Source organism: Hippocampus zosterae, chromosome 3, assembly GCF_025434085.1.
Source record: "Hippocampus zosterae strain Florida chromosome 3, ASM2543408v3, whole genome shotgun sequence".
NCBI lineage: Eukaryota > Metazoa > Chordata > Actinopteri > Syngnathiformes > Syngnathidae > Hippocampus > Hippocampus zosterae.
In genome coordinates, this window is record NC_067453.1 from 29,558,812 (window position 1) to 29,581,569 (window position 22,758).

General features: G+C 47.0%; 4 protein-coding genes and 2 long non-coding RNA genes across 10 annotated transcripts in view; 2 read left to right on the top strand and 4 right to left on the bottom strand.

Annotated features, from left to right (window-relative positions):
• Positions 1 to 50: 50 nt before the first annotated feature.
• slc25a44a (solute carrier family 25 member 44a) lies at positions 51 to 3,897 on the top strand. Of its 3 annotated transcripts, none has more exons than XR_007961770.1 (4): positions 51 to 475; positions 1,597 to 2,297; positions 2,791 to 2,913; positions 3,219 to 3,363. XR_007961770.1 is itself a non-coding variant. In XM_052061146.1 (4 exons), exons 2-4 carry the CDS (start codon positions 1,664 to 1,666, stop codon positions 3,408 to 3,410), a joined length of 954 nt encoding a protein of 317 aa, XP_051917106.1. In that variant the 5' UTR covers positions 51 to 475; positions 1,597 to 1,663; the 3' UTR covers positions 3,411 to 3,897. The 3 variants fall into 3 exon arrangements, 2 of the variants coding, with proteins under 2 accessions (XP_051917106.1, XP_051917107.1); XM_052061146.1 differs by having other exon boundaries at positions 2,786 to 2,913; positions 3,219 to 3,897; XM_052061147.1 differs by lacking the exon at positions 3,219 to 3,363 and having other exon boundaries at positions 2,791 to 2,938.
• On the bottom strand, positions 2,461 to 3,326 carry LOC127597830 (uncharacterized). Its single transcript, XR_007961772.1, has 2 exons — positions 3,194 to 3,326; positions 2,461 to 2,935 (listed from the first exon to the last, which is right to left on the bottom strand). It is a non-coding gene; the product is annotated as an uncharacterized LOC127597830 (long non-coding RNA).
• A 2,206-nt stretch (positions 3,898 to 6,103) lies between the features above and the next one.
• skic8 (SKI8 subunit of superkiller complex) lies at positions 6,104 to 10,154 on the bottom strand. The gene is made up of 11 exons (XM_052061148.1): positions 9,998 to 10,154; positions 9,717 to 9,763; positions 9,595 to 9,622; positions 8,994 to 9,099; positions 8,347 to 8,519; positions 7,964 to 8,112; positions 7,799 to 7,892; positions 6,790 to 6,883; positions 6,586 to 6,678; positions 6,423 to 6,501; positions 6,104 to 6,284 (listed from the first exon to the last, which is right to left on the bottom strand). The coding sequence occupies exons 2-11, from the start codon at positions 9,726 to 9,728 to the stop codon at positions 6,195 to 6,197; spliced, it is 918 nt and encodes a 305-aa protein (XP_051917108.1). The 5' UTR covers positions 9,729 to 9,763; positions 9,998 to 10,154; the 3' UTR covers positions 6,104 to 6,194.
• Positions 7,449 to 22,758, top strand: part of LOC127597831 (uncharacterized) — a 92,812-nt gene continuing 77,502 nt past the window's right edge. The window contains exon 1 of the long non-coding RNA XR_007961773.1: positions 7,449 to 7,556. This is a non-coding gene — a long non-coding RNA (uncharacterized LOC127597831). The remainder of the gene's footprint in view (positions 7,557 to 22,758) is intronic.
• On the bottom strand, positions 10,917 to 14,886 carry LOC127597820 (class I histocompatibility antigen, F10 alpha chain-like). 2 transcript variants are annotated; one of them, XM_052061142.1, is made up of 8 exons: positions 14,817 to 14,886; positions 13,801 to 14,067; positions 13,380 to 13,658; positions 12,756 to 13,064; positions 12,524 to 12,631; positions 12,400 to 12,417; positions 12,083 to 12,128; positions 10,917 to 11,981 (listed from the first exon to the last, which is right to left on the bottom strand). In XM_052061142.1, exons 1-8 carry the CDS (start codon positions 14,869 to 14,871, stop codon positions 11,900 to 11,902), a joined length of 1,164 nt encoding a protein of 387 aa, XP_051917102.1. In that variant the 5' UTR covers positions 14,872 to 14,886; the 3' UTR covers positions 10,917 to 11,899. The 2 variants fall into 2 exon arrangements, with proteins under 2 accessions (XP_051917102.1, XP_051917101.1); XM_052061141.1 differs by having other exon boundaries at positions 12,524 to 12,634.
• Positions 16,792 to 21,381, bottom strand: pdia3 (protein disulfide isomerase family A, member 3). 2 transcript variants are annotated; one of them, XM_052061137.1, is made up of 13 exons: positions 21,116 to 21,381; positions 19,935 to 20,013; positions 19,740 to 19,857; positions 19,551 to 19,658; positions 19,351 to 19,480; positions 19,107 to 19,223; positions 18,870 to 18,995; positions 18,551 to 18,733; positions 18,352 to 18,460; positions 18,141 to 18,269; positions 17,973 to 18,052; positions 17,794 to 17,851; positions 16,792 to 17,380 (listed from the first exon to the last, which is right to left on the bottom strand). In XM_052061137.1, the coding sequence occupies exons 1-13, from the start codon at positions 21,247 to 21,249 to the stop codon at positions 17,264 to 17,266; spliced, it is 1,488 nt and encodes a 495-aa protein (XP_051917097.1). In that variant the 5' UTR covers positions 21,250 to 21,381; the 3' UTR covers positions 16,792 to 17,263. The 2 variants fall into 2 exon arrangements, with proteins under 2 accessions (XP_051917097.1, XP_051917098.1); XM_052061138.1 differs by having other exon boundaries at positions 16,792 to 17,376; positions 17,790 to 17,851.

Below are 22,758 nucleotides of genomic sequence, written 5' to 3' on the forward strand. Positions count from 1 at the left end.
GGAAACGCCGTTCCATTAAAATAAAGGTTTTCGATACGAACGGAAAGATTACTGTACTCGAGTACTAAATATGCGCACACTCCACATGCACACAAACTACCAAACACAAATATCACAAAAGTATATGGGTCGTTACATAAACTTTGACATTTGCGACGGCTGCGGTGCACTTGAACGCGTCACGAGCGAAAAAATCGAACGAGCCGTCAACTAAGTTAAACAATCGAAAATATTCGCTTCGAGGGGCGCCCTTGAGATTAAGCCAACTCGTCAATATTGTTATCGGGTTTTGTTTTATTTTTTTTCCACACGGAATAACAATAAGGGTACGAAGCAGCGGAAGACGACCTTTCCCCTTCGGTTTCGCAGCAGTCATGGACGGAAGCCATGACCCAGCGTGTTGTCGAGCACAAGGCCAAATGGAAGAGTGAGACGAGCCTCAAGGGGTGAACCGATCGAGTGGGCCTTGAAACAGGTTCGTCAAAACGAGACGTCTTATTTGAAGAGAGTTGCGAGTAAATTTGTTGTCGTCGTTAGCAACCAGCTAAGCTAACAGGGGTAGAGGGGTCTCTATTGACATATACACGTGACTCCCTTCCGAATGGAGCAGGAAAATGGCCCGATACGTATTTTCCTCATTCTTCATCGATCGGTTCGAAGGTTCAATAAAGATTTCGGCAATGTGTCATTTGTTAGACGTTCCGTGAAGGTGAACTTCCCTTTTTTTTTGTTATTGGTGGGACGAACAGACTACTCACCACGCGCATATGGTACAGTAGTGCATACCAATTGCTCAGAATTGACACCTAAGCAAGTAAGAAGTAAGTAAGAAAAGAAGAATATACTGGTCCCTTTTGGGGATTTCAGGAGAAATCAATACAGCATTTCCTCAATGTCAAGGGCAAATAGTGTTTACTCAACTACAGAGGGTGATGGGCATCTCATAGCGGTACAGGATTTATTGTAATTGAAGCGATATGCATCTGTAGAAAAAAAAGATCAAATAAAATAAACAGGGCATCTGTTTTGTAGGATTTAAGCTGGGGCCGTCACATCTAATCTTTTTAGAATCCTATTGATTATTCCTTCAAATAAACTCATTGGATGGATTTGCATCTGGTGTAAAAACTGTGCCGAACAGATTGTTGTCGTTGTGACAGGAAAAAAACTGCAGTATCATCTTTTCCACCAGTCATGGGTTTCATATTATTGATCAAAGTGCGTTATGGAATTATGAAATTGTGATTTTCTTTTGTGGTATATTAAATAAAACAAATTACTTTTTTTCCCCCCTTTTGCTAGATTAAACTAGACACAGACTAGATATTTTGGCAGATTTTTTTTTTAATGACAGCTGTTCTTTTTCGTTACCACCGTCATCTTTGTGTGCCTAAAAATATTTACATCTCAGCTTTCGCTCGTGACCGTTTCTTGTTATTGAATTGGCTTCCATTTGTAAGATTTTATTTTGGTTTTGGTTGCAATGATCTGATTGGGCGAGATCAACCTTAACAAACGAATCAAATGATGAGTCGCGTTTCAGACTTTTCAGTTTGAAAAAAAGGGAAGAATTACTCGATTTTTTTTTTTTCCCAGTCCGAGATGGCACCTGGAGGGCGGCCGACATCAGACGCACGGCTTTAGCACCCCACCCGGGAACAGCATGCAGCAGAAAGGCGCCATCCAGATCATCGAATGGGAGGACCTGGACAAGAGGAAGTTCTACTCCCTGGGCATTCTGATGACGCTGAGCACGCGCGCCACCGTGTACCCGGCCAGCCTCATCCGCACGCGGCTGCAGGTGCAGAAGGGCAAGGCGCTCTACTCGGGCACGGCGGACGCCTTCTGCAAGATCCTGCGGGCGGAGGGCGTGCGGGGCCTGTACCGCGGCTTCCTGGTCAACACGTTCACGCTGGTGTCGGGCCAGGCGTACATCACCACCTACGAGCTGGCGCGCAGGCAGGTGTCTCGCTACTCGTCCAGCAACACGCTCAAGTCGGTGGTGGCGGGCGGGGCGGCCTCGCTGGTGGCGCAGACCATCACGGTGCCCGTCGACGTGGTGTCGCAGCACCTCATGATGCAAGGCCAAGGCGAGCACAGCGGCCGCTTCAAGGCCAAGTCCAAGATGATGCTGGCGGCCACCAAGCGCCGGCTGACCTTCGGACAGACGCGGGACATTTCTGTGCAGATCTTCGCCGCCGACGGCTTCCGGGGCTTCTACCGGGGCTACGTGGCCTCCCTGCTCACCTACATCCCAAACAGTGCCCTCTGGTGGCCTTTTTATCACTTTTACGCAGGTAAATTCAAAGTCTCCATCCCGTTTTCGAATTACAAAGACATATTAGGGCCACGGTGAACACATGACAACGCTTCTTGACTGGACGTACTGCTTTTTATCCCCTTCAAAATAAAACCGTAGTCCCACCGTAGCGAAACTTTAATTTTGTAACTGGATTCTCGTTGTAAGTACAGATTTATTTCCATCATATTCCGCTTCGATGAAAAAAATCACTTTTTTTTTTTGTTCTTGAAAACTCAAGACTTGAGTCTTCTAATATTGGAACGTAGTTTTTATAAATTACGACAAAAGAATGTCAACCTCATTTGTACTTTTTGCATTTGGGGCACGACGACATTACTCTTGTGATTTTAAGACTTTTTATGCTGTTCAAATTTGACCATTCTCAATGTACTACTATTTAGTCTGAGCAACTCCTTTGGTCCTCATCATCCGAGACGTATATTAATAGTTTTTTTTTTTTTTGTGTTTTTTTTGCATCCATAGAGCAGCTGTCTCTGCTGGCACCTAGCGAGTGCCCCCACCTCATTCTGCAGGCGCTTGCCGGGCCCATGGCCGCCGCCACCGCCTCCACCATCACCAACCCCATGGACGTGGTCCGGGCCAGGGTGCAGGTACGGTCCAAGGCTATAATTTCTTTTGAAGTGTAAAAAGAAGTGCACCACTCTTAAGGGTGATTCGTACAAAACAAGCCCTCGAGCTTAACTACTTCTGACCATAGTATCGAAAATAAATGTGACTTTTTCCACCGAGTCGACATACTGACATATTTACTACTCACTGTCAAAAGCAAGTTTGCAAAGCACGGTTAGCTGCGCGCGGGTCGTTCCGATACAGTTATCCATCATGAAAATTATTTTCTCCCGTTGCCGGCGGATCAAAATGTTTCATTACCCGCCAGTAAAGTCGTCCGCTGCAGGTGGAGGGCCGCTCGTCGGTGGTGGAGACCTTCAAGCAGCTGCTGGCGGAGGAGGGCCTCGGCGCCGTGACCAAGGGGCTTTCGGCCCGCATCGTCTCTTCCACGCCCACGTCGGTGCTCATCGTGGTGGGCTACGAGACCCTCAAGAGGCTCAGCCTGCGGGACGACCTGGTCCACTCTAGACACTGGTAGACTTTGACGAGGAGGACAAAAAGCCTAACGCCGCATTTTACCTCATGGCAGGAGCTCACTATTGGCTCTCCGCCAAGATAATACTGTCCCAAAAAAAGAGAAAGCGGCTCAAAAAGACTGCGCTCAAGGTACGGTATTGCAAAGTTGAAGAAAAAGAAAAGTAAAAAACACCTATTTGGTTGAACACCGCCAAGGGAACAAGAGACTTCTTTTTTTTTTCTCAATTTCTGCGCTAGTCATCAGCCTTGAAGCTTTCAGCTCCAAGTTATTTACACCACTATTGGCTAGGTCAACTTATTTTTTGTGTTTTTAGGGGATTCGCGAGTAATGTTATGTGGAGATTTTTTTTTTTTAAAGACACAACCTCCGAGAAGAATAGCATGTAGATTTTACTTGCCCAAAAATTGTGCCTACTGAGTGTCGGTCGGGATTTTGGTGCATTGGGTTAAAGTGAAAAGTTGCTCACTGCTGAAAATTTCAGGACAAATTCATTCATTCATTCATCTTCCGAGCCGCTTGATCCTCACTAGGGTCGCGGGGGGTGCTGGAGCCTATCCCAGCTGTCCTCGGGCAGTAGGCGGGGGACACCCTGAATCGGTTGCCAGCCAATCGCAGGGCACACACAGACAAACAGCCATTCGTGCTCACACCCACACCTCGGGACAATTTAGAGTGTTCAATCATCCTGCCACGCATGTTTTTGGAATGTGGGAGGAAACCGGAGCACCCGGAGAAAACCCACGCAAAACTCCACACAGGGAGGCCGGAGGTGGAATCGAACCCGGTACCTCTGCACTGTGAAGCCGACGTGCTAACCACCGGACTACCGGGCCGCCTCAGGACAAATTAAAAAGCAAAAAAACAAAAAAAACTATTCGAGCTCCTCTGGGAACATCCGTTTTCTCTCGTGCGTCTCCTTGATAGGGTGTGCTATGTCCTCCGGGCGGCTGACGTTGGGGGAGGGGCCACCCAGGAATGGTCGCTGGCCAATCACAGGGCACATACAGGACAAACGACAGCTCAACTTTGGACGCTTCAATGAAGCCGGAGGAAACCTATTCAAATACAGAGAATTGAATCTGCAACCTCATTTAGTGTGAGGCAAGCGTGCTACCTACTGTATTTTTATTTTTTATAACCGTCACATGTTGTGTGTGAGGTGAACAGCTACAGATGCACATGCCAAAATGGCCACCCAGGGCTCGTGAACAGACTGCAATGACGGTCCTTAGAATAAAACCGCTCTTGATTCAGAGCATTGATGGACTCTTAAAAACTGTCCCAGATGTTTTTTTTTTCTGGAATGTCTTCATGAAACGATGCATACTTGAGGGTCAATGGCGTTAATAAAGAAAATGACTAGCAGTGGAAGATTAAGCATCGCAAATTTGGTCTGCACTACATCCTCAAGCACCTCGACAGCACAGGGACCTACGCAAGGATTCCGTTTGTGGATTTGAGCTCTGCGTTCAACACCGTCATCCCGGAACTCCTCACCCCCAAACTACTCCACCTCGGTGTGTCTCCTGCGATCTGCCAGTGGATCCTCAGCTTCCTGACGGGACGGACACAACGGGTGAGACTGGGAGCAACAACATCAGCACTGGAGCCCCACAGGGATGTGTCCTCTCGCCACTGCTCTTCTCTCTCTACACAAACGATTGCACCTCAACAGATCCAGCTGTCAAACTCATAAAGTTCGCAGACGACACCACGGTCATCGGTCTCATCAAAGACGGCGACGAGTCTGCGTACCGGCAACAAGTGGAGCAGCTGGAGCCCTGGTGCGGCCGACGCAACCTCGGGCTGAACACGCTCAAGACTGTAGAGATGATCGTGGACTTCAGGAAACATTCTTCTCCTCAGTTGCCCATCACACTATCCAACTGCCCTGTGTCAACCGTCGAGACCTTAAAGTTCCTGGGAATCACAGTCTCCCAGGACATGAAGTGGGAAGTCAACACCATCTCCATCCTGAAAAGGGCCCGGCAGCGGATGTACTTCCTGAGGCTGCTGAGGAAGCATGGCCTGCCACAGGAGGTGCTACGACAGTTCGACACGGCAATCATCGAATCAATCCTGTGTTCTTCCATCACGGTTTGGTTTGGGGCCGCCACAAAAAAGGACAAAATCCGACTTCAACGGACAGTTAGCGGAAAAAATCGTTGGCACCGCCCTACCCACTCTTGAGGACTTGCACACTGCAAGAATCAAGACAAGGGCACGGAAAATCCTCCTGGATCCCCCGCATCCTGCCCACCACCTTTTTCAGCCAGACGCTACAGATCCATGCGCACCAAATCCAGTAGACACTTAAAACAGCTTCTTCCCTCTAGCCATTAACTCCCTAAACAGTCACTGACGTAGTCACTCTTCTTGTACTACAAAATGTTACTACAAAACTACCGGTTATTCTAAAATGGTTCAATGATTTTGTTGTTTACGATGATACGAGTGCAGCGTGTTATACCGCAGACAAATTCCTTGTGTGTTCTACATACTTGGCCAATAAAGATGATTCTGATTCTGATTTGGTCTGAATCAAGACGGGCCTTGCCAACGGTCGTCGCAGCAACTACTACGTTCAGCGTAACACCGAGCTGCACTTTTAGTTATTAATTTTTATGACTGCCGCCCGAAAGTTGTTTAGTACCGAGTGAAACTCAACTGCAACCAGACAGGTTTAATTTAAAAAAAAATAACAAACTTTAATGTACTGTCACAAGCCAGTACAGAAACGATTCACATAAAAAGTCTCCCTGCAGCCTTTTCGGATGGCCCACCTCACATGGGGCAATCGTAAATATGGATGGCCCGGTCGTCGCCGGCCGAAATAATCTTGGAGCCGTTGTTGTTGTACTTGACGGTCCACACCTGAGGAAGGGTGCAATTATGCAACAGAATCACGGCTCTCTATTTGAGATGAAATATGTATTGGAAAATGGGGGGAGGGGGTGGGGGTGGGGGGGGCTATGAATAATCCAAACAGTTCCCGTGACTTTCAGGTGTTACCTGGTCTTGGTGGTCGAAGAAGGTGTTGATGCAGGCTCGGGAACCGGCGTCCCAAACTTTCACGCTCTTGTCCGAGGAACTGAAGAGGTGGAAGCGGAAACGTTGCGGGGGAGGGGGGGGGGAATGCTTTCGTCTCTTTGCCCTGCTTGAGATGAAACCTTACCTGGAGACAAAGTGTGTGTTGTCCGGGGAGAAGGCCACGTTGAGCACCCAGGATCCGTGGCCGCTCAGCGTGCCCGCCAGGTTGGCGTGTTGCCTGAGAAAAAAAAAAACAAATTCATGCCAATATGTTTTGTTTTTTTGGGGGGGGGGGGGAGTGCACTTTCACGTGTGAGTGTAAAAAAACAAAACAAAAAACAGAACTTACACGTCATAAATCTTGATGTAGCCATCGTCTGATGCCGTGACAAGCAGCTGGGAGTCGGGAGAGAAGGTGAGGGAGCGAATGGGCATAGCGTGCCCTAGTAGAGGAATAAGGAACAACATTTTGGCAGTTTACAAATCCAGTCCAGTCAATTTAAATTCATACGTTTACGCTTAATCTTTCAGAAGCGTTCACTTTCTTATTTTTTTTTTTTTTAGAGACACTTGAGGCTACTACACGGCTGCATTTGAATGTTGATCATGAAGATTAGACTTGAGGTCAGGCATGTCCAAAGTCCGGCCCGGGGGCCAAATCCGGCCCGCGGTCGAATTTCATCCGGCCCTCGGCCCCTGTCATAAAATCAGTGCCGTCTGGCCCGCAGGTTGGGCGCAATGGAACACGTGTTGCATTGACTGAGGTCTCGTCGACTGGTGAGTGATGTTTCATAGAGTACTGCTTCCCTCTAGTGGCTAAATGAGTAATAGCATTCACTAAATGAGTAATAGCATTTAGACACTAGAGGGCATCACTCCGTGTTTATATTGACTGATATGTCATATTTCAAATTCCTGTTTCAAATGAACCAAAAGAAATTCTTAAGATTGTTGAAATACAAATAAAAATGGAAATGTGAAACAGACTGGCTTACTAAAATTTGTTGAACAATATTGTTGTTCAGTGTAAAGAATGTCAGCCAAGGTCGGCCCCCCGACATTTTACCACATAAAATATGGCCCCCTTGGCAAAAAGTTTGGACACCCCTGCTTTAGGTGAACAATTTAAGAACCTCCAAGCAGGCCCCAAATTATGGTTGCACATCACAAGCCTCACTGCACTTCAAAATAGGTTTTCATTATCGTCGTCGCCTTTCTTCTGTGGCTGTTTGGGAGAATGAGCGTGCGAGTTAAGGTTTTCATAAATATGTGTCTGAAGTACGTTGGCCAATTGGATTCGTCACATTACGAACGAGCATGCGCAGAGGTAATTCAACCTTGAGCCGAACTGAACCCACCTTCCAGCGTGTGGAGGAGCTTTCCCGTGGCAATGTCAAAGATGTTGATGATGCCGTCAATAGCCCCGCTAGCCAAATATTTACCATCGGGACTCTGAGCAGTCACAAAATAAATATTAAAGAAAACACTTTGAATCCAAAATGCATCGTGTTTGCATTCCTTACATAAGCGATGCTCAGGATGAATTTCCCTCGGGTGTCCAGAGAATATTCCTTCTTGCCGCTTTCCACACCGAAGATGTTGACCTTGCCGAGGTGGCTTCCTGTGGCAATGTGCTTGGAGTCAGGCGAGAAGGCAACCGTCCAAGCGTCCACTAGAGTGGAGGATATCACAATAGAATGTAAGAACACTCTCAATTAATCCCGCGAGCAAGCACAAGCAAAGAGGCGTTCCTCAGGGATGTCCTGTGGGCCCATTCATTTTCTAGAGGATAATAGGTCTTCCTATTAAGTCTTCCCTGACAAATGCAAGAAATATTCATCATTAACTTCCTGTAGGTGAAATGAGCCCCCCCAACACTTGCAAATCATGACGTAACGGATCTCACCTGGTCCGGCGTCCATAGATTTGATCTGTTTCCCGGACTCCAAGTCCCAGAGGCGGATGTGGGCATCGAGCGAGCTGGAGGCAGCGATGGCGGCATTGTGGCTGATGTCCACGGACACGACGCCCAGCTGGTGCCCCTCCAGTGTCCACTGCAGCTCCAGCTTCTCGTCCGACCTGCGTGGGAAACCTGACCGTCAGCTCACGTTGTCTTTTTGTCCGACGAAATCTTCAAGTCTGCTTTATATGTAAGTTGATTGTACATCTCTAGGCAGCACTGTAAAAACGTCCGGTGAGTTTGACTCATTCTGCGAATGTCTAAAACGTGCACGTTCGGTCCACTGAAGACCCTAAATTGTCCAGAATTGTGAATGTGAATATGAATTCCTATTTATTTGACTTTTTCTTTGGCTTTTGCGTGTGTGTGTATGTTTTTGTGTGTTTGTGTTTGAAATGCAATATGTATTACATATGACCAATTCAATCAATGTCAATCTGCATGGCCGCATTTAGTGATTGCAGAAATACCACTACACACCACTAGATGACACAATCGTGCCATAAACAACTTTCTGTTGCCTTTACGTTTTTATTACATAGTGATCAATTTACATGACAGTTAATGTTAAAAGGTGACACACACACACTTACCATTTCCACACTTTGACCATATCGTCAAGGGAACCGGTGACGATTGTTTCTGAACCGTCTGCCTCGCTTTTACCCCAGGCTGCAGTCCAGATTGAATCATCGTGTGCTGAAGGGAGAAAAAAAATGTTTGAATTAACAGGAGGAATACAAGACTCCCACCAGTTGCAAAATGAAGCATATCTATAAATCAGCATGTATTGTATATTTAATGAGACCCAACACAAAAGCTGTCTCACAAAGTAGTCTGCCTTCATCTTATGCTAATGAATGATTTTTAAGAGAGCGAAGCAGTTTACGTAGATGGGCCTTACCCAAGTCTAATAGCAAAGTAGAGTTTTACCGCCACAGTGCGTGGCATCCTGAAGTAAGCATGAATAGTCATTAGAACAGGCATTAGTGTGTCTGTGCATGCAGTAGGCTGATGGATAATACTTGTTTTAAATTTAATTTAGCTTTTTATGTTCACACATCACACACAAGATACCCAAATCGAATTTAGGATAAGAGCATAGTAATTACTAACCACCCTTCTAATGAATGTTTCAATATTGCTGCGCTCTCTAATACTACATTTTGTGCAAATAGTTTGGTAGGTACTCACCATGTTCCTGTTTAAAAAGGATGCTGTACTAAAATGGAAAGATGCAAGTTTTTAGTTATTAGGATTTGCTTTTGTTGGGGGGGGGGGGGGCTGAAAATGTTGAGTGCAATTGGTTTTCTTACTTGAGTGCTCATTTCCGCAGTGGTACAGCTTGCCTGACCACAGCAACCTAAACACAAACATATACAGTGAACTATATCGCTGCGATTTAGAGTGACCAATTATACCGATCAAAATAAATAAACTAGAACTGTTGTTGGTCGTCGCTTGATGCTAATGCTAACTCCAGAACGTTATAAGCCACTTTTGTTACTTCAAGACGTCGCCTACGACGTCTTCACGAGCGGAAAATCTCCGTCTAATATTCGATATAAAATGCGGAGTATAACTGGGGTCCACATACCTTAAAAATCCACACAAACGTCTTGAATGAATTCTTAGGAGCTCAAGTTGGTTTACATGCGAGGCGCCATGACAACATTACGCCCTGAAGAACTTCCGCGTTTTCTTCTTCGCGTTTTTTGGGCGCTTGGCGAGTAAGTCTGTTTGTTCTTTAGTGCCCTTATCGGCAGTATAGGGAAATGTTTGCACAACGAGATGTTTTTATTTGTTTTTATTCCCCAAAATATGACTGGGGCCATTATTTTAAGAGGGGGGCGATATTTCTCCTGAAATATTGTGCTGCGGCATGACCTTACATTGAACTGAAACGAAATGTTAGTATGAAACTATTATTCATTAATTATCCCATATAGATCTCAATTAAGGTATTCGGTATTGAGGTATAAAATATTTCACATCACAATGTGGCTGTAATAATTCTCATTTTCTGCCTTAATTGCTTCAATTGATTTGACTTTTGTGTGTCAAAACCTTGTTGAATGCAAAACACCAGTCACAACTCGACCATGTGCCACAAATTGTTCTTAGCTATGTTTGGCAGGTTTTCTAATCTTGGAGAGTCAACCCAAGTGCAAAAAGAGGAGTCTTAACGTTTAGGATGGTTACCATAACAATCTGTTCAGATATCCAACTCATGTATTTACTGCTCATTAATATTCACTCCACAAATTGTACTTCCGTTTGGTTTGTCAACCGCGTCATGGCCAGTTGTCACTTCTCAAAAATGCTCCTTCTTTGTGTTATTCACAAATCGACGTTTTGACGGATAGAGTCGGAATTCGAGTAGAAGAAAGTTGATTGCTATTTGCGCAAGTCACAAACGTGTCACGAAGAACAGGTTGACCAAGGCTTTCTGTCAGGTTCTTCAGAACCAAACTGAAATCGTGCTTTGGATTCCAGAAATGCAGGATCAGATAAAGTGCAAAAACAAAAATATTTATTGCAGAAAAGTACAGGCTGAAATCGCTGGCCACAAGGAGCCAGGAAAAGCAAACAAACATCCATCCATCCATCCATTTTCCGAACCGCTTGATCCTCACTTGGGTCGCGGGGGGTGCTGGAGCCTATCCCAGCCGTCTCCGGGCAGTAGGCGGGGGACACCCTGAACCGGTTGCCAGCCAATCGCAGGGCACACAGAAACGAACAACCATTCGCACTCACACTCACACCTAGGGACAATTTAGAGTGTTCAATCAGCCCGCCACGCATGTTTTTGGAATGTGGGAGGAAACCGGAGCACCCGGAGAAAACCCACACAGGCCCGGGGAGAACATGCAAACTCCACACAGGGAGGCCGGAGCTGGAATCGAACCCGATACCTCTGCACTGTGAAGCCGGCGTGCTAACCACTGGACTACCGGGCCGTCCAGCAAACAAACAAACAAAAATCTCATCAAACAAAAGGCAAAGTTCGAGGGAACAGCGAGAAGAAGTCCAATTACGCCAAACCAAAGATAAGATCAATTTTAAAAAAAAAAGTATCATAAAGATAAGATATCCTTTATTCGTCCCACACTTTTTTTTACCACTTCCTGCTGCGTGAAAATACTTCCAAAGTTCAACGGCAAAACAAGAACTAAAAGGTCGAGGATACAACAGCGAGCAAAATCAATTCATCCAACAGAGACTTGGCCGCGCGACAAAGCTTGCCGAGACCCGATGAGGAAACGGCGGAGTGCCCTTCGCTCAAACACAATCAAAACTAGACAGAGAGCCATAAACTTTCCTCTGCTGGCCGCGGCAAAATCTTGCCGACGACAAATTCAATAAATAATAATTTCCATTTGAAATGGAACAAACCCAAAAACAGACACCTTAGGAGCGCTACTTAACCCTTGTGTGTTCATATTTAAAAAGGCCTGAAGTTACGTATTTTACAATTTTTATAATGATGTAGTTTGTGTTATAAAAACGTTTTTTTCTGCGTTTTCAAAGGCGCTGTAATGAGAACGTGCTCAGCGGGCCTCTTCTCGTCTTCTTGGCGTCTGAAAGGGAGAAGAGCGGAAGCAAAGCGTGAACGAGAATCCACATCCAAGATGGCCGACAGCATTTCCACATTCCAAAGATGGCGCGGGAGCTAACTCACCGTGCGATGGCCGCCGCGTCTCCCTCAGCAAGGGGCTCGGAAACGGCTGCGGAAGTGCAACGGCAGAGTGAGATGTGAAGCGAAACGAGTCACGACTCGCGCCAAAGGATTTGCTCCGCTGAGACGTTCACTGCCGAATGACTTTTTGCGACGCTGTCCGATCTTCTACTTCTTTTTATTCTACAACTGTTGCCGTGTCTGCGCCGTACAGTACACGGTGTTATTTTGCGTATTCTTTATCCTCTGTGTCGAAACAACTCATATTAGTGACGTACCGATAAGCGTGGCTCAAAGGAAACAGAAAATGTTTTACTTACACGCTGCAGAGTACATTGCTGGAAGGAAAGAGAAAGAAAGTTTTAGGACGACGGACTTTTTTGCCACAAGTGGCGCAAGTTCTCTTTGGATCTTCCCGACAGACCAGATCTTGGTGTACCTCACCTCGTCTCTTCCGGTGACGCTTGACAAGGACCGCTGCCACCCCCGCCGCCAGCACCAGCACAGCCAGGACCCCCAACGCGACGCCCACCACCATCTTGACTCGTTCTTCTTCTTTTCACGTGGCAACAAAGATGTGGGCCATGAAGACGAAGAGAAGCACGTGAAGGGCTCGTCACGACGCCGTTCGCCAGAGTCGGTCCCGAGGTGACGCAAGGAGATTCAAGTGGCTCACCTGCGTCGCGCGCGTTGCTCAGGATGTTTTTGCCGTCCAACTTCACGACGATGGCTTCCTCGACGCCGGCTAGCCGGAACACACATTCGTACTTGGCCTCCGCGTCGGGCGGCACCTCCACGTTCAGGTGGACCGCGGTCTGGAAGGTTCCGTCGTGGTTGGGGAGCGTCCGGCCCATCTCCACGTCCTCGTACAGCTGCTCGCCGTCCTTCGTCCAGTAAAGATCCGATGTGAAGGGGTAGAAACCCGTCGCGAAGCAGGTGACCGGAGAGGAAGGCGTCTTCTGGAGGAGAGACACCGTCGGAAGCTCTGCGGCGAGGAGGGAGAGAACGACTTAGGGGGGGGGGCAAAGACGACCAGAGAACACGTGTGAGGAGCAAAGATGGAGAGAGAAAGAAAGTGCGAGAAGAACTGAGCAAAGAGAAATGTGGGAGAGGAGGAAGTTGGGAGAGCAGGCGCAAGGGAATGATGCTCAGGGAACGCGTAAGGATCGAGACGGCGAAGGGAACGGCGAGCCGGGACAACTTGGAAGCGCGCCGAGAAGACAACCGGCGGCGAGCATGTCGAGAGAGTGAAAGAAAGCGAGACCGTGCGGGGACGAGAGAGTGTGAGCGGCCACCGCACCTGTTCTCATCAGGAAGTCCCGCCCATGGCTGACGTACGTCTTCAAGTCAGCAGGACAAATCTCAGTGAGGTATCTCTTCGTGTATTCTTTGTAGCCGTCCAATTGTTCCCACTTGTTCTTTGTGATGAAAGCTTGTGGATTGGCTGCGATCCATCGCATCGTTTTCCAATCAAATGAGATGAAGTCTTCTCCGTCATAGCTGTGCCGACTCCAACCATCCACCTCACCAGTCTCGTCATCCCATACACAGCCGAACATCCACTGGATCATGTGAACGCCTGAAATGAACAGAGAGAAGCCGGCAGCGACGTTCGCGTTTATAAGATAAGATAAGATATCCTTTATTCGTCCCACACTGGGGAAATTTACAAATGTATGAGTCGGGACACACCCGCTACGTTGTACGAGCGGACAACGAACCTCCAGTTTGGTTGAAGCGCTCTTTAGCGATTTCAAGGTTGATTTTGAACACCTGCTCATTGCCGATACTGTTGTACAGCTCTCGATCCAACAAGTCTGGATCCTCTGCTGCGATTTTGTTCACCCAGTCCAGCTTGGCTTTCGTTTTGCGGCTGTTGCCGTCAAACTGCAAAATCTCAACGTCGTCCACATACGCGACCTCCCAGTAATCTGGCAGATTTGCGATTTGAGAGGACCCCGTCACGAAATAACGCAGCGTATGTCGCGCTGAAAGAAAAGACAAGAAAGTTTTAGTCTTTTGCTTTCGGTTCGGCAGCCTCGCGCAACGCCTACACCCACATTGTGTTTTGTGTACTTCCGGGTTCGCGAAGCGACGTCACTAGACCACGTGACTTATTTACATGTCAGGCATTGTGGCGGTGCGGTTTGATCCTGTAATAAATTTTGATGTCACCGACAGAACTGACACTGACGAACTTTAAGCCCCGCCCCTCGCGCGCCACCGGCTACTTTTAGAGAGGCGGCTCTTTTGGCTCGGCTCCCCTACAGTAAAACAAACATAAGTAAACTTTGAATACCAGTCGCGAACGACACAGAACAAGACACAGAACAAGAGCACAACACGACACGCTGTGTCGAAAATTTGACTTGAGGATGGTTGTTCGTCTCTGTGTGCCCTGCGATTGACTGGCAACCGATTCAGGGTGTCCCCCGCCTACTGCCCGATGACTGCTGGGATAGGCTCCAGCACCCCCCGCGACCCTAGTGAGGATCAAGCGGTTCGGAAGATGGATGGATGGATGGGTAGATTAACATGCAACGTTGAAGCTACTCTTTTTCTGCTCGACGACTGACGCAGTCTAACATTTCATGACCGTGGGTTCGCCTTTCCATATTTAATCGTCAACATATATCTGCTGGTCAATGTTGAGACAGCGGACACGCGAATAGACCGGTTACCGGTCGGTTCCTCAATCTTTCGCGCAATAAATAAATTGCCAACAAAGTGCACTTACCAGGCGTCACGTTGAGTGTTTGGAGAGCCGCAACAAAGAGGACGAGGAGATACATTCTCGGTATCCACCAAAGGTGTTATCGCAGAAGGACAAGGGAGTGAGAAGTTGAGGCTGCCTGTCGCACGGCCGGTTATGCTTTTACGAAGTCGGTGTACTTGGGAGCACAGGTGGGCGTTGCAGTTTAGAAAAGGGGGAGGGGTTAGTTAGCACGTACTTCTCTCGACTGGTCGATGTGGAATCTGACAGTGGAATTTACTTTATTTTGGCTGTCATTTGCTCCTTTTCTTTGCCTTCAAACATTGTGCCCATAACTTCAGTCATGCATTCTTTTATAATTTCTGCATCAAAGAATGGTTTCTTATGCTTACCCAGAACCCAGGCCACTTTCAGTGAGGCGCTCTGTCACAATGTGATCTTCCTGCTTGAGTCTGTCACGTCGCCTGCCCGCCAGCAGGTGGCGGGGGTTTTTTTTTCAACATAATATGAGGGTTAAGAGACTCCGGAGAATTCCTTACCGTGCCATTGCTCTCTCTCGCTACTTATCGTTCGAATTTACTCGCTGCCTTTTTGCCTTACGGCCACTACTATTGTTATTCGCGTTTTCATCCAAATTGTTATTGCGCTAGATTACTGATCTCAATACTTCCTCGCTCTTTGTTTTTTCGCGAGCGTTTTCGGTTGTTTTTCCTTATTTCCTGGTCCTTATCTGACCAGCATTTTCTGTTACCGTTTTCCCTGTCGGGCTCTTTTTGTTTGTATTAAAACCCTTTGTTTTTCATATAAGATCTTTTCGTGTCTGCTTTTTTCCTGGGATCCACCTCGTTATTTTTTTTGTTGTGCACGAGGCGATTTTTCATCGCCTCGGGCGCAACGTGACAGAGTCTTGATCTGACCTTTTCAGTTTCTTTATTTCGTTTGTTCTTAGCTCTGAATTAGGAGGGAAATCCCGTTCAAAAGAGCTGTGCTCTGTCACATAGTGGCGTTTAATATTTTGACTCTTGACCAGAGCTACCGTCTTTAGGCATATTAGACGGCTTGGTGCTCGACGGAGGTAGAATGAAAGCACAGTTGTCCGTCCATTCTTCATTGAAACGCCGATTTTCACTGTCCACCTTTCTCTTTGAAGCAATTTTAGAGGAAGCCATTGTGACGTTTATTTACCTGTTCTGCTGTTAAACAGCTCTCAAAGACCCCCTGGTGGATGGGAGCAAAACTGCACACAATCGAAACCTTCGTCCTAATTGTGTGTGCGGCTCTCCTGGACTGAAGCTGTGAGCACACGTTGACCATGCGTAAGTTTCCGGCCACAATGAACTATTTTGAATGCGTGTTTATTGGGATAGACGCGTGCTGACGCTTATGTATAGAAAACACCTTCAGTTCAGAGGAGCCAATCAGCGCCTCGTATATGCTGACGCTTATGTATGGACACACCTTCAGTTCAGAGGAGCCAATCAGCGCCTTGTATATGCTGACGCTTGTGAATGGACACACCTTCAGTTCAGAGGAGCCAATCAGCGCATCGTTATCGCCGACATGCCCTGCTCAACCAGGGTCTCCAATTATACACACAAAGTCGCGCTGCCGCGGTCCTCTGCCTTACATCTGTTAATAATCGGATAATTTCAACAAGCGATCGCGGTAATGCGCAGATTATAGTCCACAAATATAAAATGTATAACTTAAAAATCACTTTATAAATTATTTTATACAATTTGCCGAGGGCCCGGACAGAGGAGGTCGGCGGTCCGGTCGTGGATCGCGGTCCGCCAGTTGAGGAAGAGGGCCCTAGTTAGTACATTAATCTACGAATATCAATGCATTGATGTCATGTCTACGCTAATGTCAATTGTAATAATTCATTTTTATTTTCTTAAGGCTAACCAATGCTTAGCTGTGTAAACTACATTATGTTAACATTCAAAACAAACCTCCCCATGGCAGTGTTGGTGCTTCAAATAATAAGTTTAGTTGGGGTTTTGTGGGCCTTTTTATTTCACAATCCTTCCTAATGTACAAAAACAGACAAGCAAAAAGGCATTCACTGTTGCCGCTACACCCCCCCAACCCCACCCGTGACGACAACAACAACAACAAAAACTGAGGCAGGTGATGTGGAATGATGCATGGCCCAAGTGCATTGTCAGCCGTAGGTGCAGAGTAGACAATGGGCTTTTTTTCCTCATTTTTAAACAAACAAACAAAAAAAAAACGTTTAAAAAATTTTTGAAAAAGGGGACCCTCTTCACTTAAAAGAAACGGCTCCACATCTTCCACAGTATCAACTTAGCTTCAGAGCATTTTGTAGTTCACCAAGACAGTGGAATATAATTTACTTCTCTCCCGTTGATTCCTCCTGAACACTTTGGAAAAAAAAAAAAAATTGCATTAAGTTGCAGCGGGGACATCAAGTTCCCAAATCTGGAGACTATTTTTTAATTTTTTTTTTATAGCTCATCATCGTGCTGCTTCTTCTTCTTCTTCTTGGGCTCCTCTTGCATCACCAAAGGGTTGGACGCCTCCCTCTTCAGGTAGGAGACAAAGTCGCTCACCTCGCGGCCTCCCTGCAGCACCGCAGGATGACAACATTAGCATCAAAAAAAAAAAAAAGGATGTCTTAGTAAGCGCATCGGAGATGCACGCTGTTGACCGCAAGTGCTTTACGGCAGACAGCAAATGCAGACAGAGGGGTCACGTTATTCCAAAAGCAGTCAGCTAGGACCAATTTGAGGTAGGAATACCGACCGACGCCACACGAGGGCGCCACAGACTTTTCCTATTGGTCAACGCTAAGGCCTGAATAAATCAAGCTCCTTTCCTCAGTCCAAAATGGTCGCTCGGGATCAAGCAAAACGGTGATTAACAAAAACATTTCTCCAGCCAAGTTCCCCAAAATACACAAGACGACTTAAACGTTCAAAATGTCTAAAAATGATTGTGCGTGTTCATTAAAAGTAGAGCGTTTGTCAATACTCGCCTCATATTTCTTTGGTTGCATCTTACTGCCGGCTGGTGAAAAATAGATTGTCGGGAATCTAAAGGAAGAAAGTTTGGAGCATTATTACAACGAGGCGCTCTTTTCGCTTGAGGGCCGCATTGGCTACGTCATGCGACAAGCCAATTTGTGTTGCGGACGGAATATGACTCTCGACTCACCCGGCTACTTCGTAAGGCGACGGCACGTCGTTGGCCGTGGCGTCCATCTTGGCAATGACCACGTTGGGATCGTTGGCAAGCTAAAACGAGAAACGGGAGTTGCAATTCGGAATCCTCTGCGAAATCGAATGAATCCAATTTGGGAGGAGGGTCCCCGCGCTGCGGCACCTTCTCTCCGAGCTCCGTGTATTTGGGCTCCAGGCTCTTGCAGTGACCGCACCAGGGAGCGTAGAACTCGATAAGCACGTCTTTGCCGTCGTCGTTGACGATGGCGTCAAAGTTCTCTGCCACCAAAATCTGAAAACACACACCGGGGCCCACAATTTGGCGAGCGGCAATTTTAAAGACGCGCGGGCGCTCGTTTGAGCGACCGGGTCACCTTGACGGGTCCGTCGTTGTTCTCCGGGATGGGCTCCGATTTGAGGTAACGCTTCAGTTTGCCGTCAAAGTAGTCCTGCAGGAAGCGCTCGAGAGCTTTTCCGTCACGACTGGTCGGGGGAACAAAAAGACGTCGGCGGGAAATAAGGGCGGGACGAGAGAGCCGGAACCCGGGCGATATTCCGCCGCATGCCACTTACGTAAACTCCTCGGTCATGACGTATTTGTCTCCTGCGGCAGTGCGGAGGGCCACCAGGGGGAGCTCTCCCTGGGCGCCATCCAAGCCAAACTCGGCCAAGTCGTGGCCAAACGACTGCCTGCCGGCTACGGCGAAGCCGAGCTCCTTGCCCTGGTCCAAGAAGCTCTTTGCCACCTTCATCACCCTGCCGACACGCGAGAGAGCGCGGCTCAAGTCTCGCGAGCTGTTGTCGAGGCGGCTTTGATATCCCGTTGCAATGAACGGAAATGGAAATACCCACGTTGTCGGGTAAAAAAAAAAAAATTACGATCTTCCCGTACCTATTCCTCCAGTAGTTGGAGCCTTTAGGATTTTTGTCGTAATCCACGTCGTAGTAGGCCACCAGCAGGTCTTTCCCCCTCAGCTGGTCTTTGTTGTCATCAGTCATGTGGGGGCAGATTCCAAAGCTGAACAGAGGAGAGCCAATCAGTTTACAGTCATCCATAATGCACAACGGCGACCGACGCGGATGCTCAAAAGGAAAAAAAAAAAAAAATTTTTATTCCGCACAAACGTACACGCTGTCCTTGATGAACGCCTTGAGCTTGTTTTTGGTGAATTTCTCCTCGCTGAATCTGACCGAGGCATCTTCAAACTTGCTGCCGAGTCTGGGCGGGCGGAACAGAATGACGCCCCTGCAGATTCCAAATAAATGAACGCCCAAAAAAAAAAAAAAAAAAAAAAAAAAAAAAAAAAAAAAAAAAGGACCGTTAAGAATTGACCGTCGGCTTCTGGTGAAGCTGCAAAGTGGAGCACACTCACTCTCCGTCCACGCCTTGGCTCTGGAGGAGCGTCTCCAGGCTGGTGTGGGCGAAGCGGTAATTCTCCCTCAGGTCTCTGGCGGCGTTCTGGAATTCGGCGTACGCGGGGCTCTGCTTGTCGGCAAAGAAGCCTGCATGGGAAAACGCCGACAACGAGATGACTTCCAAACGTTCTCGTTAAAATTGCCCGCGTCGACTCACCGACTACGCTGGCGTCTTTATCGGCGATGAACTTCTCGAATTCCGCCTCGGCGGTGATCTCCACGGAGGCGGGGCCGGCTTGCTTCTTCAGGAAAGTCACAATCCCATCTACGAGAGACACACACAAAAAAAAAAAATATTGACTCACATAAGTCCGACCTGTTAAATCAAAGTACAGTATAACGGTACCTGCAGATCGGGGGCCATCGTAGGGTCCAGAGACTTCTCCGCCCCTGAAGATCTTCAGGGTGGGGTAGCCGTTGACTCCGTATTTGCTGCAGGTCTTGGTGTGAGCTGTGCAGTCAACCTGGAAGAGAGTGGGGGTGGGGGGGCAATGCAGTGTTCAAATACGAGTTGAAAGCCGGTAATTGTCCCGTCGAGTACCTTCGCCAAGGGGACGATGCCTTTCAGACGCGTGGCCGCTGCCTCGTACTCGGGGGCGAGGCGCTTGCAATGGCCGCACCTTAATGGGACAGAGGAGCAAAATGTGTAATCTGCGCTGCGCTTGGTAAATAAGACCGAGGAAAGTGTTTGCTCGGCTGGTAATGTTTAGGAATCTTAACAGGACGTTACAAATGCACATGAGGGAAATAAAGTCACGCGCGTGAGGTGCTAGATGAGGTGGGGGTCATGCCTTGCTCAAGGGCACCGTGACAGTTCTCAGTAACCAGATTCCAACAAATAGTTGCCATTTTTATATTGGTCCGACCGAAACCATGAGTCTCTCATTCAAAGTGCTTACAGATGAGCAGCGGCTGGTCGTTATTTTTGTTCCTTTTTGCGCACGACGTTCAATATCTCGCTTTGATGTCTTGCATGGTCATATTTGACCATTTGTGTATGAATGTAATGTCTAACATTGCTTTAAAAAAAACTTGAACAAATGTCCATGTAAATTTCGTCTTGAAATTAGTAGAACCAACGAGTTGGTAGCTGCATGCATTATTTAGCAATACTTTTTTGTTGTGTAAAGCCAAACACATTTTTTAAAAGTTTTTTTTTTCTTCTTCGCCGACATTGTTTCACTTTCCACGGCGTCGAAGTCGTTTCGCTATATGGACAAAACGTCATAGTTTGTATTAACCAATCAAATGCGGCCACCCAAACTTCGTCGTCCAATCGGAGCATTACACTGCGAGAAGGCACGCCTCCAACTTCCTTGTGCATGCTACCAAATTGTGCTTTTTAAGTGCGAAAATTACGTGAAATTTCTCTATGACGGTCGTTTCGCGTGTCAAAACAGGCAGCTGCTTGGATGTTTTTGTAGTTTATCATAAACGAAATGTTTCTATGGGAGTCATGGTTTCGACGCGGTTATATTTTCACATATTGGTAGCTAGCATGCTAACATTTCATCACGAGCCTATATTTTAAGGCAACAATAACGTTCTTTCTCAGTAACATAACTGTGAAAAATAATTTCAACTAATAAGGTGCCACGCACGCTAGACGCTGAGCCAGTTAAGACATTTACGCCAAAAACAAGCTAGCGTAGTCGTTACGCTTACAAGCAGCTTTACTCTTTGACTGGGGGAAAAATTATCCAAGTCGTTTCAATGTCTCACCATGGCGCATAAAATTCAACGAGGATGAGCTCGAGGTTCTCAATGCTGCTCTCAAAGTCGTCGTCGGTGAATTCGAGCACATCGCTGGCTCTGGAGAGCCCGGCGAGCGCGGCCAGGAAGATTATTGTCAGCATCGCACTCGGTTGTCGTTTCAAGAAGTCCTCGAAACAGACTTGCGATGGGGAGGAGAAAAACGTCGAGGTTCTTGAGCTTGTTGTTCGCTGCGGGCCGCTGATCGAAAGGAAAAGACGGAGGAGGCGGGGAAGATACTGGAAGAGCCTCTGCGCCGCTCCTTATCACACTGTGGCAGCCCGCTATTGGTCGCGTGGATGTCTCGCTCACCGCGTGTGAACCAATCAGAGTGCAGCATGCCGGCGCTTCGTCGAGAGGCGGCCAATCGGAGCACGACTACTTCGTTCGCCAGTCATCATGACGAGAGTACACTGATTTAGTGGAAGACCTTTAACCGAAGATAAAAGCGCGCTTACAAACGTGCCGGTTTGTCGGCCGTGTTCGGAGGGACGAACTTTCCAACTAAGTCTACGATTAATTTAGTGGTGACTTGCTCAATTCCCAACCGATTTGTAGGAGGTTTACTTTTCTGCCAGTGCCAGGACGTGTTATCTAGGCAGAATATTTGAAAAAAAAAGATTGCTAATTGAGAAATTAGAAACCGATTCTCTTGTCGCAATTTCATGACGCGTTTGATTCTCTTGTCGCAATTTCATGACGCATTTTGCTGAACCGCCGGACGCCGTTATCCACTGCCCTAGTTTGAGGGCAGGCAGTTTAAATGGCTGAAATAGTCGACATTTCTACCTGCATTCGGATTTTTAACCCTTTATTTGAAAAACAAGGGGCTTTATATGCCCGACGATGGAGCATCGCGCCACTTGACGAACCCTGAAATAGTCAATTGGAAGAATTTTGTACCCCTTCCAAAAGTAATGTCTCATAATCCATATTGTTGATTAAAATATATTAGCAAAATGTAACTGTAGATGAGATAAAAGCGATTCCTATATGAAGCCGTTTCGAAATGACAAGAGTACTTACTTGAAAGTGCAAAACAACCCAGCAGGGGGCGCTCTCTGGATGAGTTGGATAGATTAGAAAACCAGGTTTCAGCCTTCTTTCATGTGATCTTTTTGTTTGTTTGTTTGTTTGTTTGTTTTGGGTAGCCCTTAAGAAAAGTCATCATATTTCAGAGTGAAATAATGACAATGAGTTGTTTTTAAATGGCTTCCAAATGTCAAAACGGGACAAGTTTACAACAACCGTACTACGGATGTGATTTCCTTCTTTTGTCACCATACAGTCTCTTGTTTCTGTCCTGCCCCCATGAGAGCCCCCCCCCACCAGAAGCGGTTGCCATGGCAACCAGCTGTCTCCCGCTATCATAATGTGGAACGAGGAGAAGGGGAAAGATATTGATGTCATGCTCGTCGTTAAGCTCCTCCAACGCTTCACATCGCTTCGGAAAAAAAAAAAAAAAAAAAGCAAGAGAAAACAAAACACTGGCCACTTTTTTGTCCGCGTCCAAACGTGACAAACATTTGAGCTGACCCTTTTTTTTTTTTTGAAATCCCAAATTAAAACCTTACCCAAACCCTAAAATCAATTTCGAAGCAGAGTGACATGGC